At 54.2% G+C, this 19,821-nt stretch overlaps 1 protein-coding gene across 1 annotated transcript in view; it reads right to left on the bottom strand.

The window, feature by feature from the left end:
• The window catches only part of LOC116937509 (cyclin-L1), a gene marked incomplete at its 3' end in the record, with an annotated part of 48,212 nt that extends 31,754 nt beyond the window's left edge, over positions 1 to 16,458 (bottom strand). The window contains exons 1-3 of the mRNA XM_076064135.1: positions 16,003 to 16,458; positions 4,949 to 5,023; positions 993 to 1,102 (exon numbers count right to left, since the gene is read on the bottom strand). Coding sequence (XP_075920250.1) covers positions 993 to 1,102; positions 4,949 to 5,023; positions 16,003 to 16,377 — 560 coding nt within the window. The remainder of the gene's footprint in view (positions 1 to 992; positions 1,103 to 4,948; positions 5,024 to 16,002) is intronic.
• Positions 16,459 to 19,821: the final 3,363 nt, after the last annotated feature.

Genomic DNA, 19,821 nt, shown 5'->3' with positions numbered 1-19,821 from the left:
GTAGTGATGGTGGTAATAGTGATGGTGGTGGTAGTGATGGTGGTAGTAGTGATGGTGGCAGTAGTGATGGTGGCGGTAGTGATGGTGGTGGTAGTGATGGTGGTGGTAGTGATGGTGGTGGTAGTGATGGTGGTGGTAGTGATGGTGGCGGTAGTGATGGTGGCGGTAGTGATGGTGGTGGTAGTGATGGTGGTAGCGATGGTGGCGGTAGTGATGGTGGTAATAGTGATGGTGGTGGTAGTGATGGTGGTAGCGATGGTGGCGGTAGTGATGGTGGTAATAGTGATGGTGGTAGTGATGGTGGTAGCGATGGTGGCGGTAGTGATGGTGGTAATAGTGATGGTGGTGGTAGTGATGGTGGTAGCGATGGTGGCGGTAGTGATGGTGGTAATAGTGATGGCGGTGGTAGTAGTGATGGTGGCGGTAGTGATGGTGGCGGTAGTGGTGGTAGTGATGGCGGTGGTAGTAGTGATGGTGGCGGTAGTGATGGTGGTGGTAGTGATGGTGGTAGTGATGGTGGCGGTAGTGATGGTGGCGGTAGCGATGGTGGCGGTAGTGATGGTGGCGGTAGTGATGGTGGCGGTAGTGATGGTGGCGGTAGTGATGGTGGCAGTAGTGATGGTGGCGGTAGTGATGGTGGTAGTGATGGTGGCGGTAGTGATGGTGGCGGTAGTGATGGTGGCGGTAGTGGCGGTAGTGATGGTGGCGGTAGTGATGGTGGCGGTAGTGATGGTGGCGGTAGTGATGGTGGTAATAGTGATGGTGGTGGTAGTGATGGTGGTAGCGATGGTGGTGGTAGTGATGGTGGTAATAGTGATGGCGGTGGTAGTAGTGATGGTGGCGGTAGTGATGGTGGCGGTAGTGGTGGTAGTGATGGCGGTGGTAGTAGTGATGGTGGCGGTAGTGATGGTGGCGGTAGTGATGGCGGTAATAGTGATGGCGGTGGTAGTAGTGATGGTGGCGGTAGCGACGGTAGCGGCGACGGCGTCTACCGGTTGGTGCGGAGCTGCCGCAGGTGGTGGAACACGTTGATGACGTCCCGGTTCCTTCGTGGGGCCTCCTCGATCTTGGCGGCCAGGTTGACGCACGACATCGCCACCACCTGCGGGGGGGGCAAGTGGCCGGTCAGCGGCGAGAGCGCCTACGAAGGGCCGCCTTTGTATCCCCCCGGCGGCGGTGGAGATGTTTGCACACCGCGCCATGGTGCTCGCTTGAGTCCGGGTCGACCCTAGCGAACTCGGGGGCCGCCGCCGGGGGTCAGTGGGCATAGCGTGGCACAGCGCCACAGCACCACACACACACACAGCACCACACACACACACAGCACCACACACACACACAGCACCACACACACACACAGCACCACACACACACACAGCACCACACACACACACAGCACCACACACACACACAGCACCACACACACACACACAGCACCACACACACACACAGCACCACACACACACACAGCACCACACACACACACAGCACCACACACACACACAGCACCACACACACACACAGCACCACACACACACACAGCACCACACACACACACAGCACCACACACACACACACAGCACCACACACACACAGCACCACACACACACAGCACCACGCACACACACAGCACCACACACACACACAGCACCACACACACACACAGCACCACACACACACACAGCACCACACACACACAGCACCACACACACACAGCACCACCCACACACACAGCACCACACACACACACAGCACCACACACACACACACAGCACCACACACACACACAGCACCACACACACAGCACCACACACACACACAGCACCACACACACACACAGCACCACACACACACACAGCACCACACACACACACAGCACCACACACACACACAGCACCACACACACACACAGCACCACACACACACACACAGCACCACACACACACACAGCACCACACACACACACAGCACCACACACACACACAGCACCACACACACACACAGCACCACACACACACACAGCACCACACACACACAGCACCACACACACACACACAGCACCACACACACACACACAGCACCACACACACACACAGCACCACACACACACACAGCACCACACACACACACAGCACCACACACACACACAGCACCACACACACACACAGCACCACACACACACACAGCACCACACACACACACAGCACCACACACACACAGCACCACACACACACACAGCACCACACACACACACAGCACCACACACACACACAGCACCACACACACACAGCACCACACACACACACAGCACCACACACACACACAGCACCACACACACACACAGCACCACACACAGCACCACACACACACAGCACCACACACACACACAGCACCACACACACACACAGCACCACGCACACACAGCACCGCGCACACACAGCACCGCGCACACACAGCACCGCGCACACACAGCACCGCGCACACACAGCACCACGCACACACAGCACCACACACACACAGCACCACACACACACACAGCACCACACACACACACAGCACCACACACACACACAGCACCACACACACACACAGCACCACACACACACAGCACCACACACACACACAGCACCACACACACACACAGCACCACACACACACACAGCACCACACACACACACAGCACCACACACACACAGCACCACACACACACACAGCACCACACACACACACAGCACCACACACACACACAGCACCACACACACACAGCACCACACACACACAGCACCACACACACACACACAGCACCACACACACACACACAGCACCACACACACACACAGCACCACACACACACACAGCACCACACACACACAGCACCACACACACACACAGCACCACACACACACACAGCACCACACACACACAGCACCACACACACACAGCACCACACACACACACAGCACCACACACACACACAGCACCACACACACACACAGCACCACACACACACACAGCACCACACACACACACAGCACCACACACACACACACAGCACCACACACACACACACAGCACCACACACACACACAGCACCACACACAGCACCACACACAGCACCACACACACACACACACAGCACCACACACACACAGCACCACACACACACACACAGCACCACACACACACACAGCACCACACACACACACAGCACCACACACACACACAGCACCACACACACACACAGCACCACACACACACACAGCACCACACACACACACAGCACCACACACACACACAGCACCACACACACACACAGCACCACACACACACACAGCACCACACACACACACAGCACCACACACACACACAGCACCACACACACACACAGCACCACACACACACACAGCACCACACACACACAGCACCACACACACACAGCACCACACACACACACAGCACCACACACACACACAGCACCACACACACACACAGCACCACACACACACAGCACCACACACACACACAGCACCACACACACACACAGCACCACACACACACAGCACCACACACACACAGCACCACACACACACAGCACCACACACACACAGCACCACCCACACACAGCACCACACACACACAGCACCAAACACACACACAGCACCACACACACACACAGCACCACACACACACACAGCACCACACACACACACAGCACCACACACACACAGCACCACACACACACAGCACCACACACACACAGCACCACACACACACACAGCACCACACACACACACAGCACCACACACACACAGCACCACACACACACAGCACCACACACACACAGCACCACGCACACACAGCACCACGCACACACAGCACCACACACACACAGCACCACACACACACAGCACCACACACACACACAGCACCACACACACACAGCACCACACACACACACAGCACCACGCACACACAGCACCACACACACACAGCACCACACACACACAGCACCACGCACACACAGCACCACACACACACAGCACCACACACACACAGCACCACACACAGCGTGCAGGGCCGCACGAAGTGCAGTTACAGCGCCCACCTACTCACCCACCCACTCACCCACTCATTCACCCGCTCCTTCAATTACTCACTCACCCCTTCAATCACTCACCCACCCACTCACCCGCTCACTCGCCCACCCCTTCATTCACCCACTCACCCACTCATTCACCCGCTCACTCACCCACCCACTCACCCACCCACTCACCCACTCATTCACCCGCTCACTCGCCCACCCCTCCAATCACTCACCCACTCATTCACCCGCTCACTGGCCCACCCCTTCAATCACTGACTCACCCACTCATTCACCCGCTCACTGGCCCACCCCTTCAATCACCCACTCACCCACTCATTCACCCGCTCACTCGCCCACCCCTTCAATCACCGACTCACCCACTCATTCAACCGCTCACTCGCCCACCCCTCCAATCACTCACTCACCCACTCATTCACCCGCTCACTGGCCCACCCCTTCAATCACTGACTCACCCACCCACCCACCCGACCATCCCCCCCCCGTCCGGTCGCCCACCCACCTACCCGCCCGCTCACCCGCTCAACTGCTCGCCCAGCCACCCGCTCGCCGACCCACCCTCCTGCTCACCCGATCACCCACCCACTCGCCCGCCCACCCACCCACCCACTCACCCACCGGACCATCCGCCCGTCTGATCACCCACTCACTCACCCACCCACCCGCTCGCCCACCCACTCTCTCGCCCACCCACTCTCTCACCCAACCAATCACCGACCCACCCACTCACCCGCTTACCCACCCACCCACCCGCTCACCCACCCACCAGCCCGCTCACCCATCCACCCACTCTTTCACCAACTCCGTCAACCAAACAAACACCCACCCACTCTGTCACCCACCCACCTCCATGTTGTGCTTAATGAAGGACTTTGAGTAGTAAAACCGTTGGAAGAGCACCTGGCCCGTCGCCATCGCCACCTGACGGTCACATCAACAACATCAACATCACCATCATCACCATCATAACCATCAACAACATAATCAACAACATAATCAACAACATCACCACCACCATCAACCACATCATCACCATCAACCACATCACCGCCACCAACAACATCATCGCCACCATCAACATCACCACCATCAACATCACCTTCAACAACATCAGTATCACCAGTCATCAACATCACCATAAAATAGCATCAACATCACCACCACCACCATCATTAACATCATAATCACCATCATCATCACTACCACCATCAAATCCATCAAGTCCATCAATACCATCAACATCATCACTACCACCAACGCCATCATCATCACCATCATTCACATCATTAACATCATAATCACCACCATCAGCACCGTCATCACCATCACTACCACCATCATCAACATCACCACAATCAGCATCACCACCGTCATCACCACTCGTCACTGCATGTACCACGTGACGGTTGTGTGACCATACTTCACCACGCCGGTCAATAAAGGTTGAGTGAACGGCGAGTAATAGTAAACTAAACTATTAACTATTGTACCGGGTGTAAGGCCACCGCATAGAGACCCATACTCAGAGAGACCCACACTCATAGGGACCCACAGAGACTCATTGAGAACCATACTCACAGAGACCCATACAGACCCAGAGAGACCCATACTCACAGAGACCCATACAGACCCACAGAGACCCATACTCACAGAGACCCATACAGACCCACTGAGACCCATACTCAAAGAGACCCATACAGACCCAGAGAGACCCATACTCAAAGAGACCCATACAGACCCACGGAGACCCATACTCATAGAGACCCATACAGACCCACAGAGACCCATACTCATAGGGACCCACAGAGACTCATTGAGAACCATACTCACAGAGACCCATACAGACCCACAGAGACCCATACTCATAGAGACCCATACAGACCCAGAGAGACCCATACTCAAAGAGACCCATACAGACCCACAGAGACCCATACTCATAGAGACCCATACTCATAGAGACCCATACAGACCCAGAGCCCCATACAGACCCACAGAGACCCATACAGACCCAGAGACCCATACAGACCCACAGAGACCCATACAGACCCACAGAAACCCACAAAGACCCATACAGACCCACAGAGACCCATACAGACCCACAAAGACCCACACTCATTGAGATCCATACAGACCCACAGAGACCCATACAGACCCACAGAGACCCATACAGACCCACAGAGACCCATAGTTCATAGTTTCATTTATTTGGTATAGCCCTGTGAGCCATTCGGCTCTTGAATCGGGTGCAACCGCAACAAACAAAAAACATGAACAAGAAAACATCTTAAAGTGACTTTGTGTTGACTGTGCAAACAGAAAATACAGGAAAAAAAAACATCAAAATATTCCTGAAATAGCTCCGTTACACCAACGCTGTGTGCAAAAATCCCAGTGGGATGCAAGTCAAACAACAACAAGACAACTAAGATTAAAGCCATCAGTCTAACTCCGTACTACAATAAACAAAAACATGGCCAAAACAAACAAAAAACCTTTTCGAAATCACCAAAATAAAAGCCATAAATCCAATGTAACAGTGATCATAGGGACTGTGACCGAATTTTTAACAATAAACTACATAAATAAATTATAACACCAAAATCTAGAGCCATATTTTAGGCCACTGAATAGCAGTGGCAGCTAGCGTTGTACAACTCCTCTAGAGCAGTTTTGAGTGAAGATCTCATAGGTAGTGATTCGAGTTGCAGTTTATTGGCAATAGCATTCCAGACCCTGGGGGCATCAATAGCAAAGGCCCTTCCTCCAGTTTTTGTACGGCAATAAGGGAATGTGAAGCTGGTAAATGAGCGAAGACCTGAGGTCAAATTTGTTCTTTGAAACAGAGAGGAGATCCAGTAGGTAGTCTGCGGAATTTTTTGTAAGTACATCGTGAATAAATAAGATCTGGTGCACAGTCCGTCGAACATTAAGAGATGTTAAGTTTGACCCAATATAGAGATCACAGTGGTCAGTCCTATATGGGCAGTTCAATGCAAATCTTAAGGCCGAGTGATGGATGGAATCAAGCTTCTTCAGTACAGTACTTGGGGCTGATTTATACACGATGTCACAGTAGTCAAGTAGAGGCAGTATGGTAGCTTTTATCAATTCCAAACGGAACATTGGGGGGAAGCAGTGCTTGTGTCGATACAGAAAACCAATTTTTATTTTTGTCTTTTTACCAATATAATCAATGTGATCTTCAAAACTAAGTTTTGAATCCAGGATGACTCCAAGAAACCTATAGATCTTGACTTGCTCTATTTGATAATTTTTCAAGGAATGTAATTGGGGAAAAATAACTTCCTGGTTTAGTCCCGGAGAGAAGCATAGCACCTTGGTTTTGGAGGTATTCAGGACTAGTTTAAGAGAAACTAGCTGATGTTGCAGTTTGTTGAAATCACCCTGGAGCTCAGCAATCACGTCATCCGGAGAGCGGCCAGCAGTAATCAGCATCGTGTCATCTGCAAAAAAATTTACCCTGGAATGATCCAGTTTAGTGCCCAAGTCATTGACATAAAGAGAGAACAAGAGGGGGCCGAGGATGGAACCCTGTGGAACCCCTTTTGTTATCTTAACACTGTTTGACCTCCAACCATCTGTGAATACAGCTTGGGTGCGGGAAAAGAGGGAATTTTTTAACCATTGTACTGTGTTCTCGGAAAAACCGAGGCAACTTAGTTTACTAAGCAGGATGTTGTGGTCTACTGTATCAAAAGCTTTGGACAGGTCAAGAAAAAGACAGGCGCAGTACTGCTTATTAACAAGGCTATTGTAAATTTGATTCAAAGAGTCTAATGCATTGAGACCCATACAGACCCACAGAGACTCATACTCATAGAGACCCATACAGACCCACAAAGACCAACATTCATTGAGACCCATACAGACCCACAAAGACCCATACTCAGAGACCCATACAGACCCACAAAGACCCACTCATAGAGACCCATACCGACCCACACAGACCCATAATCATAGAGACCCATACAGACCCAGAGAGACCCATACTCATAGAGACCCATACAGACCCACAGAGACCCATACTCATAGAGACCCATACAGACCCACAGAGACCCATACTCATAGAGACCCATACAGACCCACAAAGACCCATACTCATAGAGACCCATACAGACCCACAGAGACCCGTACTCATTGAGACCGATACAGACCCACAGAGACCCATACAGACCCACAGAGACCCATACAGATCCACAAAGACCCAAACTCATTGAGACCCATACAGACCCACAGAGACCCATACTCAGAGACCCATACAGACCCACAGAGACCCATACTCATTGAGACCCATAGAGACCCACAGAGACCCATACTCATAGAGACCCATACAGACCCACAGAGACCCATACTCATAGAGACCCATACAGACCCACAGAGACCCATACTCATAGAGACCCATACAGACCCACAGAGACCCATACTCATTGAGACCCATACAGACCCACAGACCCACTCATTGAGACCCATACAGACCCACAGAGACCCATACTCATAGAGACCCATACAGACCCACAGAGACCCATACTCATTGAGACCCATACAGACCCACAGACCCATACTCATTGAGACCCATACAGACCCACAGAGACCCATACAGACCCACAGACACCCATACAGACCTACAAAGACCCACACTCATTGAGACCCATACAGACCCACAGAGACCCATACTCAGAGACCCATACAGACCCACAGAGACCCATACTCATTGAGACCCATACAGATCCACAAAGACCCACACTCATTGAGACCCATACAGACCCACAGAGACCCATACTCATAGAGACCCATACAGACCCACAGAGACCCATACTCATTGAGACCCAGAGACCCACAGAGACCCATACTCATTGAGACCCATACAGACCCACAGAGACCCACACTCATTTAGACTCGTACAGACCCACAGAGACCCATAGAGACCCACAGAGACCCATACTCATTGAGACCCATACAGACCCACAGAGACACACACTCATTTAGACTCATACAGACCCATACAGATCCACAAAGACCCAAACTCATTGAGACCCATACAGACCCACAGAGACCCATACTCAGAGACCCATACAGACCCACAGAGACCCATACAGACCCACAGAGACCCACACTCATTGAGACTCATACAGACCCACAGAGACCCATACAGATCCACAAAGACCCACACTCATTGAGACCCATACAGACCCACAGAGACCCATACTCATAGAGACCCATACAGACCCACAGAGACCCATACTCATTGAGACCCATAGAGACCCACAGAGACCCATACTCATAGAGACCCATACAGACCCACAGAGACCCATACTCATTGAGACCCAGAGACCCACAGAGACCCATACTCATTGAGACCCATACAGACCCACAGAGACCCACACTCATTTAGACTCGTACAGACCCACAGAGACCCATAGAGACCCACAGAGACCCATACTCATTGAGACCCATACAGACCCACAGAGACACACACTCATTTAGACTCATACAGACCCATACAGATCCACAAAGACCCAAACTCATTGAGACCCATACAGACCCACAGAGACCCATACTCAGAGACCCATACAGACCCACAGAGACCCATACAGACCCACAGAGACCCACACTCATTGAGACTCATACAGACCCACAGAGACCCATACAGATCCACAAAGACCCACACTCATTGAGACCCATACAGACCCACAGAGACCCATACTCATAGAGACCCATACAGACCCACAGAGACCCATACTCATTGAGACCCATAGAGACCCACAGAGACCCATACTCATAGAGACCCATACAGACCCACAGAGACCCACTCATAGAGACCCATACAGACCCACAGAGACCCATACTCATAGAGACCCATACAGACCCACAGAGACCCATACTCATTGAGACCCATACAGACCCACAGACCCATACTTATTGAGACCCATACAGACCCACAGAGACCCATACAGACCCACAGAGACCCATACAGACCTACAAAGACCCACACTCATTGAGACCCATACAGACCCACAGAGACCCATACTCAGAGACCCATACAGACCCACAGAGACCCATACTCATTGAGACCCATACAGATCCACAAAGACCCACACTCATTGAGACCCATACAGACCCACAGAGACCCATACTCATAGAGACCCATACAAAACCACAGAGACCCATACTCATTGAGACCCATAGAGACCCACAGAGACCCATACTCATTGAGACCCATACAGACCCACAGAGACCCATACTCATTGAGACCCATACAGACCCACAGAGACCCATACTCAGAGACCCATACAGACCCACAGAGACCCATACTCATTGAGACCCATACAGACCCACAGAGACCCACACTCATTTAGACTCATACAGACCCACAGAGACCCATAGAGACCCACAGAGACCCATACTCATTGAGACCCATACAGACCCACAGAGACACACACTCATTTAGACTCATACAGACCCACAGAGACCCATAGAGACCCACAGAGACACATACTCATAGAGACCCATACAGACCCACAACCACTCTTTGAGACCCATACAGACCCACAAAGACCCATACTCAGAGACCCACACAGACCCACAGAGACCCATACTCATTGAGACCCATACTAAAACTGAACTCTATTTTATTGTACCAGCTGTAAGGCCCTACTGAGCTTTGTAGCTCTCATTCAGAAGCGGCCCAGACACACATTATATCATCACGTGGAAATCCATAGCAGCAGCCAAATAATCTAAATGCGTGGCGATGTTGACTCTAAATGTGGTAGGGGAAAACCGGAAGAGCCGGAGAACAATCCACTCAGTGACCACCACCAGCAGGCGTCGTCAGGGGTCGGGATCGAACCCACGACCTCCTGTATACCAAGCGAGGAAGTTAACTTCTCCTAGCCACTGTGATGATGATGATGCTGAGAGAGAGAGACGCAGACTCCAAATGTACAGGAGCAGCAGGCACCGTCAGGGGTCGGGATCGAACCCACGACCTCCTGTGTACCAGGCGAGGAAGTTAACTTCTCCTAGCCACTGTGATGATGATGATGAGAGACGCAGACTCCAAATGTACAGCAGCAGGCATCGTCAGGGGTCGGGATCGAACCCACGACCTCCTGTATACCAAGCGAGGTAGTTAACATCTCATCAGGGGTCGGGATCGAACCCACGACCTCCTGTGTACCAAGCGAGGTAGTTAACATCTCATCAGGGGTCGGGATCGAACCCACGACCTCCTGTATACCGGGCGAGGTAGTCAACATCTCATCAGGGGTCGGGATCGAACCCACGACCTCCTGTATACCAGGCGAGGTAGTTAACATCTCATCAGGGGTCGTGATGGAACCCACGACCTCCTGTATACCAAGCGAGGTAGTTAACATCTCATCAGGGGTCGGGATCGAACCCACGACCTCCTGTGTACCAAGCGAGGTAGTTAACATCTCATCAGGGGTCGGGATCAAACCCACGACCTCCTGCATACCAGGCGAGGTAGTTAACATCTCATCAGGGGTCGGGATCAAACCCACGACCTCCTGTATACCAGGCGAGGTAGTTAACATCTCATCAGGGGTCGTGATGGAACCCACGACCTCCTGTATACCAAGCGAGGTAGTTAACATCTCATCAGGGGTCGGGATCGAACCCACGACCTCCTGCGTACCAGGCGAGGTAGTTAACATCTCATAAGGGGTCGGGATCGAACCCACGACCTCCTGCGTACCAGGCGAGGTAGTTAACATCTCATCAGGGGTCGGGATCGAACCCACGACCTCCTGTATACCAGGCGAGGTTAGTTAACATCTCATCCGGGGTCGGGATGGAACCCACGACCTCCTGTATACCAGGCGAGGTAGTTAACATCTCATCAGGGTCGGGATCGAACCCATGACCTCCTGTATACCAGGCGAGGTAGTTAACATCTCATCAGGGGTCGGGATCAAACCCACGACCTCCTGCGTACCAGGCGAGGTTAGTTAACATCTCATCCGGGGTCGGGATGGAACCCACGACCTCCTGCGTACCAGGCGAGGTAGTCAACATCTCCTTAGCCACCGCAGCAGCCCAGAATCACGCTCGCTATTGGAACCTGGACCCACCATCGGCCAGAGTCTATCCACTGCTGGATGATCCGGTGTCTCCTCTTCTTAGCCCCCCCGCAACATGGAAGGAGGTCGCCCGGAACGTCGCCATCTCGCGATCGCGGTCTGAGTCACCAAACTCGCCACACCCCCCCCCCCACACCACCCACCCACCAACTCCCCCTACCCACTCCCCCCAATCACTCCCCCCACCATGGAAGGAGGTCGCCCGGAACGTCGCCATCTCGCATCTCGCACTCGCGGTCTGAGTCACCAAACTCGCCACCCATCATCCCCCCCACCCCCTCCCCCTCCCCCCGTGACCAACCTCTCTGCGTGTCTCGTGCTGATGGTGGGCGGCGATGGTGGTGGTGGTGATGGTGGTAGTGGTGGTAGTGGTGATGGTGGTAGTGGTGGTGATGTGGTAGTGGTGGTAGTGGTGGTAGTGGTGATGGTGGTGGTAGTGGTGATGGTGGTGATGTGGTAGTGGTGATGGTGATGTGGTAGTGGTGGTAGTGGTGATGGTGGTGGTAGTGGTGATGGTGGTGATGGTGGTAGTGGTGATGGTGGTAGTGGTGATGGTGGTGGTGATGGTGGTAGTGGTGATGGTAGTGGTGATGGTGGTGGTGGTAGTGGTGGTAGTGGTGATGGTGATAGTGGTGATGGTGATAGTGGTGATGTGGTAGTGGTGATGGTGGTGGTGGTGATGTGGTAGTGGAAGTGGAGATGGTGGTAGTGGTGATGGTGGTGATGGTGGTGGTGATGGTGGTGGTGATGGTGGTAGTGATGGTGGTGGTGATGTGGTAGTGGTGATGGTGGTGATGGTGGTAGTGGTGATGGTAGTGATGGTGGCAGTGGTGATGGGAGTGGTGATGGTGGTGGTGATGTGGTAGTGGTGATGTGGTAGTGGTGATGGTAGTGGTGATGGTGGTGGTGATGGTGGTAGTGGTGATGGTGATGTGGTAGTAGTGGTAGTGGTGATAGTGGTGATGGTGGTGGTGATGTGGTAGTGGTGGTAGTGGTGATGGTGGTGGTGATGTGGTAGTGGTGGTAGTGGTGATGGTGGTGGTAGTGGTGATGGTGGTAGTGGTGATGGTAGTGGTGATGGTAGTGATGGTGGTAGTGGTGATGGTAGTGGTGATGGTAGTGATGGTGGTAGTGATGGTGGTAGTGGTGATGGTGGTTGGTAGTGGTGATGGTGGTATTAGTGATGACGGCGGTGATGGTGGTAGTGATAGTGGTGGTAGTGCTGATGACAGTGGTAGTGATGATGGCGGTAGTGATAGTGGCGGTAGTGATAGTGGTGGTAGTGATAGTGGTGGTAGTGATAGTAGTGGTGATAGTGATTGGTAGTAGTGTTGATGGTGGTAGTGGTGATGGTGGGAGTGCTGATGGCAGTGGTAGTGATGATGGTGGTAGTGATAGTGGCGGTAGTGAGTGGTGGTAGTGATAGTAGTGGTGATAGTGATTGGTAGTACATAACTGGCAGTGATTGGTAGTAGTGGAAGTGATTAGTAGTGGTGGTAGTAGAAGTAGTGGTAGTGATTGGTAGTAGTGATTGGTGGTAGTGGAAGTGATTGGTAGTAGTGGTAGTAGTAGTGATTGGTGGTAGTGGTAGTAGTAGTGGTAGTAGTGGTAGTGATCGGTAGTAGTGGTAGTAGTAGTGATTGGTAGTAGTGGTAGTGAGTGGTAGTAGTAGTGGTAGTAGTGGTAGTAAAAGTGGTAGCAGTGGTAGTAGTAGTGGTAGTGATTGGTAGTAGTGGTAGTGAGTGGTAGTAGTAGTGGTAGTGAGTGGTAGTGAGTGGTAGTGATTGGTAGTAGTGGTAGTAGTGGTAGTGATTGGTAGTAGTGGTAGTGAGTGGTAGTAGTAGTGAGTGGTAGTGGTGGTAGTAGTAGTAGAAGTGGTAGTAGTGGTAGTGAGTGGTAGTAGTAGTGGTAGTGAGTGGTAGTAGTAGTAGTGAGTGGTAGTAGTAGTGGTAGTGAGTGGTGGTAGTAGTGGTAGTGAGTGGTAGTAGTGGTAGTAGTAGTGATTGGTAGTAGTGGTAGTAGTAGTGAGTGGTAGTAGTAGTAGTGAGTGGTAGTAGTGGTAGTGAGTGGTAGTAGTAGTGGTAGTGAGTGGTAGTAGTAGTAGTGGTAGTGAGTGGTAGTAGTAGTGGTAGTGAGTGGTGGTAGTAGTGGTAGTGAGTGGTAGTAGTGGTAGTAGTAGTGATTGGTAGTAGTGGTAGTAGTAGTGAGTGGTAGTAGTAGTAGTGAGTGGTAGTAGTGGTAGTGAGTGGTAGTAGTAGTGGTAGTGAGTGGTAGTAGTAGTAGTGGTAGTGAGTGGTAGTAGTAGTGGTAGTGAGTGGTGGTAGTAGTGGTAGTGAGTGGTAGTAGTGGTAGTAGTAGTGAGTCCAGATTCAACCTTTTGTACAACTCACCCCCCCCCACCCACCCCCCCTCACCCCCCACCACCACCCCCCACCCACCTCAACCCCCCCCCCCACCACCTCAACCCCCCCACACCACCACCTCAACCCCCCCCCCCACCACCTCAACCCCCCCACACCACCACCTCAACCCCCCCACCCCACCTCAACCCCCCCACACCACCACCTCAACCCCCCACACCACCTCAACCCCCCCCCACACCACCACCTCACCCCCCCACCTCAACCCCCCCACACCACCACCACCTCAACCGCCCCACACCACCACCTCAACCCCCCCCACACCACCACCACCTCAACCCCCCACACCACCTCAACCCCCCCCCCCACCACCTCAACCCCCCCCCACACCACCACCACCCCCCCACACCACCACCTCAACCCCCCACACCACCACCTCAACCCCCCACACCACCACCTCACCCCCCCCCACCCACCACCTCAACCCCCCCACACCACCTCAACCCCCCCACACCACCACCTCAACCCCCCACACCACCACCTCAACCCCCCCACACCACCACCTCAACCCCCCACACCACCTCAACCCCCCCCCCACACCACCACCTCAACCCCCCCACCTCAACCCCCCCACACCACCACCACCTCAACCCCCCCACACCACCACCTCAACCCCCCCACACCTCAACTCCCCCCCCACACCACCAACCCCCCCACACCTCAACCCCCCCCACCACCTCAACCCCCCCCACCCCAACCCCCCCACCCCTCAACTCCCCCCACCACCTCAACCCCCCCACACCACCTCAACCCCCCCACACCACCACCTCAACCCCCCCACACCACCACCTCAACCCCCCCACCTCAACCCCCCCACACCACCACCACCTCAACCCCCCCACACCACAACTCCCCCCACACCACCTCAACCCCCCCACACCACCACCTCAACCCCCCACACCACCACCTCAACCCCCCCACACCACCACCACCTCAACCCCCCCACCCCACAACTCCCCCCACACCACCAACCCCCCCACACCTCAACCCCCCCACACCTCAACTCCCCCCCCACACCACCAACCCCCCCACACCTCAACCCCCCCCACCACCTCAACCCCCCCCACCCCAACCCCCCCACCCCTCAACTCCCCCCACCACCTCAACCCCCCCACACCACCTCAACCCCCCCACACCACCACCTCAACCCCCCCACACCACCACCTCAACCCCCCCACCTCAACCCCCCCACACCACCACCACCTCAACCCCCCCACACCTCAACTCCCCCCCCACACCACCTCAACCCCCCCACACCACCAACCCCCCACACCACCACCACCACCACAACTCCCCTCACACCAACCACCACCACCAACCACCACAACCACCACCAACCACCACAACTCATCACCTGCGGTAGACGCAGCAGGATGCCCGCGGCCTGGACGAGCTCGCAGCCGAGTTCGCGCAGCTCCGTCTCCACGGCGGCCTCGAGGCGGTCGTACGAGGACGGCGTGTGCGCGAGGCGCTCGGCGGGCATCACGCAGTTCTCCAGAGAGATTCGCACGCCCGAGTAGAGACGCTCGCCTATCAGAACTCCCCGCTGCTGCTGTTGCTGTTGAGCCGCCGCCGCCGCCGCCCCACAAGAAGCCGCCGCCACCGCCGGCGTCGTCATCGTACCCCCCGGTGTGCCCGCGGCCGACGGCGTTGTGGAGTTTGCCGCGGGCGTCGGAGTCGGGGTGCCGAGCGCGGCCGCCATCGATGAGGTGGTCGGAGCGGCCGCCATTTTGCGTCGTTGTCGTCTTCTTCCACACACACACCCCCCCCACCACTACCACCACGCGCGCCGCGGTGACGTCACGGCAGGATGTGACGTCGGTTGCCACGCCCCCCTCCCCCACACACTACTACTACTACTCACCCACACACACTACTCACCCCCCCACTACTCACCCCCCCCCACACTACTCACCCCCCCACACTACCCACCCACTACTCACCCCCCCACCCACTACTCACCCCCCCACCCACTACTCACCCCCCCACCCACTACTCACCCCCCCACCCACTACTCACCCCCCCACTACTCACCCACACACACTACTCACCCCCCCACTACCCACCCCCCACTACTCACCCACACACACTACTACTACTCACCCACACACACTACTCACCCCCCCACTACCCACCCCCCACTACTCACCCCCCCACACTACTCACCCCCCCCACACTACTCACCCCCCCACTACTCACCCACACACACTACTCACCCCCCCACTACCCACCCCCCACTACTCACCCCCCCCACACTACTCACCCCCCCACACTACCCACCCACTACTCACCCCCCCACCCACTACTCACCCCCCCACCCACTACTCACCCCCCCACCCACTACTCACCCCCCACACTACTCACCCCCCCACTACTCACCCACACACACTACTCACCCCCCACTACCCACCCCCCACTACTCACCCACACACACTACTCACCCCCCCACTACCCACCCCCCACTACTCACCCCCCCACACTACTCACCCCCCCACACTACTCACCCCCCCACTACTCACCCATACACACTACTCACCCCCCCACTACCCACCCCCCCACTACTCACCCCCCCACACTACTCACCCCCCCACTACTCACCCCCCCACTACTCACCCCCCACACTACCCCCCCCCACTACTCCACCCCCCCACTACTCACCCCCCCCACTACTCCACCCCCCACTACTCACCCGCCCACCCACTACTCACCCCCCCACCCACTGCTCACCTCCCCCACCCACTGCTCACCCTACCACCCACTACTCTACCCCCCCCACTACTCACCCTGCCACCCACCACTTCACCCCCCCCCACTACTTACCCTACCACCCACTACTCACCCTACCACCCACTACTCACCCCCCCCCCACCACTATGCCCCCAACGCCCCCACCCCTCCAACGATTCCGACTCCAACCTGCATGTCGGATCGAGGAGGGAATCATTCGAGGGAATCGATTCAAGGTTATATTTGAAACAGCTTCAAACTTAAAGCTTTTGTGGATGCAGGAATTACTCTTTGTTCGGTCGGTAACCACCTCTTTTAACTATTTTTTTGTATCGTTCCCATGCTCATAGAGACACATACAGACCCACAGAGACCCATACTCAAAGAGACGCATACAGACCCACAGAGACCCATACTCAGAAACCCGCAGAGACCCATACTCAGAGACCCATACTCAGAGACCCATACTCAGAGACCCATACTCAGAGACCCATACTCAGAGACCCATACTCAGAGACCCATACTCAGAGACCCATACTCAGAGACCCATACTCAGAGACCCATACTCAGAGACCCATACTCAGAGACCCATACTCAGAGACCCATACTCAGAGACCCATACTCAGAGACCCATACTCAGAGACCCATACTCAGAGACCCATACTCAGAGACCCATACAGACCCACAGAGAGCCATACTCAGAGATCCACAGAGACCCATACTCATAGAGACCCATAGAAACCCACACTCAGAGACCCATACAGACCCACAGAGACCCATACTCATAGAGACCCATACTCATAGAGACCCATACTCAGAGACCCAAACTCATAGAGACCCACAGATACCCATACTCAGAGACCCACAGAGACCCATACTCATAGAAACCCATACTCAGACCATATAGACCCACAGAGACCCATACTCATAGAGACCCACAGAGACCCAAACTCATAGAGACCCACAGAGACCCATACTCATAGAGACCCATACTCATAGAGACCCATACTCAGAGACCCAAACTCATAGAGACCCACAGATACCCATACTCATAGAGACCCACAGAGATCCATACTCATAGAGACCCATAGAAACCCATACTCAGAGACCATACAGACCCACAGAGACCCATACTCATAGAGACCCACAGAGACCCAAACTCATAGAGACCCACAGAGACCCATACTCATAGAGACCCACAGAGACCCATACTCACAAAGACCCATAGAGACCCACAGAGGCACATACTCAGATACCCACAGAGACCCATACTCATAGAGACCCATACAGACCCACAGAGACCCATACTCATAGAGACCCATAGAGACCCACAGAGACCCATATTCATAGAGATCCATGCATGAGTGGGTGGGTGAGTGAGTGGGTGGATGAGTGAGTGGGTGAGTGGCTGGGTCATGTAGCCCGCATGCCCAGTCACCGCCGGCCTAAACAGCTTTTGTTCGGCCGGATCGAGGGGGCTAAACGGGCGCGGCACGGGCTAGAGAAGAGATGGAGTGATGTGGTACAGGAGGACGTGGAGCTGAGTGGACTTGCCGATGACCGGTACCAGCGGTGTCAAGATCGGCCTCTGTGGCGGAGGCTCGTGAAGGACGCTACTGGGCAGTTGGAGGTAGTCGCCCTCCAACAACAACGGAGGGTGGAGGAGCGACTCTCACAACAACGAGCAGAGCGCCGGGTGGCTAAAGCACAGCAAGTTGGCACAGTAGGGGGCACAGGTGGTGCATCAGCCAGTCATCTCAGTCAGTCGACCCATGGCATCTGGGTCTGCCCCGTGACCTCCTGCCAGCGGGTGTTCGACACTTCACGTGGCCTCAAGGTGCACATGGCCTGGCACAAGCGTCGTGTTGACGTCACCGCCACTTAGTGGTGAATAGCGGTTGTTGAGTGTGAGTGTGTAAGTGAGTGGGTGTGTGAGTGAGTTAGTGGGTGGGTGAGTTAGTGGGTGGGTGAGTTAGTGGGTGGGTGTGTGAGTGGGTGCGTGAGTGAGTGAGCGAGTGAGTGGGTGAATGAGCGAGTGCTTACAGAACTTGCCCCTACAAACGAACGTGAGCGACCCCAAGGGCTTTTATCTTTGGTGCAAAGACAAAAACAGAGTCCGACACACTCCGAATCAATGAATCCACCGTGCAAGTGTTAATATCTAATACAATACACAAATACATATTGATATTCTTGGTTCTTTCGGTAAAGTCACGTAGAAGGGAAACAATAAAATAATAAAAATATAAAACAATAAAATTCTCACGACGTTCTGACTGCAACACAAGCAATCATCATCAGGTGTGAAGACCACAGCAAGAAAATGTGAAAATGTGGCGGTGTTTTTTTAACGTTAGCACCACGGAGAGCGATTTGACAGTTTTATTCAGATGGACGAGTCCATCTATGTTCGGAAAAGAGGAGGGGGGAGACGAAAATAATGGAT

Source organism: Petromyzon marinus, unplaced genomic scaffold (assembly GCF_048934315.1).
Source record: "Petromyzon marinus isolate PM22_M1 ecotype Great Lakes invasive population unplaced genomic scaffold, UKy_Petmar_22M1.pri1.0 PM_Scaffold_334, whole genome shotgun sequence".
Classification (NCBI taxonomy): Eukaryota; Metazoa; Chordata; class Hyperoartia; order Petromyzontiformes; family Petromyzontidae; genus Petromyzon; species Petromyzon marinus.
Note: the sequence above shows the minus strand (reverse complement) of the source record. Positions and strands in the feature narration are given on the sequence as shown.